Source organism: Elephantulus edwardii, unplaced genomic scaffold (genome assembly GCF_000299155.1).
Source record: "Elephantulus edwardii isolate Elephantulus edwardi_28Jun2011 unplaced genomic scaffold, EleEdw1.0 scaffold00431, whole genome shotgun sequence".
NCBI lineage: Eukaryota > Metazoa > Chordata > Mammalia > Macroscelidea > Macroscelididae > Elephantulus > Elephantulus edwardii.
Window position 1 is genome coordinate 23,966 of NW_006400181.1, and position 1,822 is coordinate 25,787.

General features: G+C 33.2%; 1 protein-coding gene across 1 annotated transcript; it reads right to left on the bottom strand.

The window, feature by feature from the left end:
• Positions 1-107: 107 nt before the first annotated feature.
• On the bottom strand, positions 108-1,046 carry LOC102861741 (olfactory receptor 4P4-like). Its single transcript, XM_006902589.1, has one exon. It carries the CDS (start codon positions 1,044-1,046, stop codon positions 108-110), a length of 939 nt encoding a protein of 312 aa, XP_006902651.1.
• Between the last annotated feature and the right edge of the window lie 776 nt (positions 1,047-1,822).

The window sequence follows — 1,822 nt, forward strand, 5'->3', positions numbered from 1 at the left end:
CCCTCATTGGTACACAATCTTTTATTAGAGTCCCTATGAGTCGTGCTTGACTTGATGACAATCAACAACAAGTGTCCTTTACAAATTTATTTAGATAATAAGATGCATCAATTCTTTGTGTGTTTCCTTTGAAAATAACTTTGACACCAAACTTTTCTCATGGCATTTTTCATTTCTGTATTTCTCAAAGTATAGATTAAGGGATTGAACATAGGAGCAATGATTGTATAAAATAAGGCTAATACTTTATCCTCAGGGAAAGTACTGGGAGGTCTAAGGTAGGCAAAAATTGCAGGAGCAAAAAATAAGATCAACACAGAAATATGAGAGCCACAGGTAGACAGTGCTTTGCGTCTTCCCTCAGCGGAGTGATTTCTTAAGGTGAATAATATAAAAATGTACGACCCAAACAGGAGGACACAGGTAGTCAAGACAACAACACCAGAATTGACAAGCACAAGAATACCAATGATGTAAGTATCAGTACAGGCTACTTTTAGCAAAGGAAAGATATCACAGAAATAGTGATCGATTTCATTAGGACCACAATAGGGTAACAGAATTGCCATAACTAATTGAGGAAAGGAATGGGCAGCCCCACCAGCCCAAGCAGCAAAGACGAAAAGGTTACATCTCGTCCTGTTCATGATAATCATGTAGTGGAGAGGTTTGCAGATGGCAACATAGCGATCGAAGGCCATGGCTGTGAGAATGAAGATCTCAATACTACCAAAGAAGTGCATGGTGAATACTTGTAACATGCAATTGCCATAGCTTATGGATTTCTTCTCCAATAACAGATCGCCAATCAGTTTGGGTGTGACACTAGATGTAAAACATATGTCGAGAATGGCTAACTGACTAAGGAAATAGTACATTGGTTGGTGAAAAAGAGAGCTATTCAGAATGGAAACAAGGATTATAAGGTTTCCTGCTAACAGGGAAACATAACAGAATAAGAAAAGAATGAAACAAAATGCTTGTACGTTCTTGTTGTAAGAAAGTCCCAAAAGAATGAATTCGGAGATATTTCTCTGACTTTCCATACATATCAGTTTGATGTATTACATAATCAAATGATTATGTATCTGAAAAGAAAACAAATTTGGATGACAAATTGACAGGATATTATGAATAATGTATAATATACTAAAATGAAATATTATACTTCTTTTTATCGTGTTAAACTGTATTTAATTTTATAGTATACCTTTGATTTTACAAATACTTAGTGAAATATTTTATAATGAGAATGACAGGATTGTTTGTCTGATTCTCTTTGATCTACAATCAGTATCCAAAGAAGAAACAGTCAAAAAATCTAATGACAAATCTGATACAAAAACACCTCTTTAATAAATTTGGATTTATTTAACCAGTATATATTATTCTATAATATCAAGAACATACACTAGAAATAACACGTAACTAAGTGATATCCCATCCTCGTGGCCATACATTTTTTCTTTTTTAAACAATGACATGGACTTTTATATAGTGAGAATATGTCATGGAGTTGTCTTATCGCATATTAAATTTTGAATTTACTTGATACCTTATCAGTCTCAGCACTGAAAGAATAGTTTCTCTTCACAGTCTTACAGCATATATTACACACTCCATTTAAATTAAAGTCATTCTCACAATTTATTCAAGCTATAATTCCATCCTGAGTACATTGCAGGTGCTAATGGTTACTACAGGATTTGGAAAAGCTTAAATGTGATCTTGGTAGTTGCAGATATTTTGTTGTTTTTTTTTTTTAAATTAGGTTAATAGTGCATTTCCTTTTCTTCATTTAATATGTTGTAGAAGATTATAA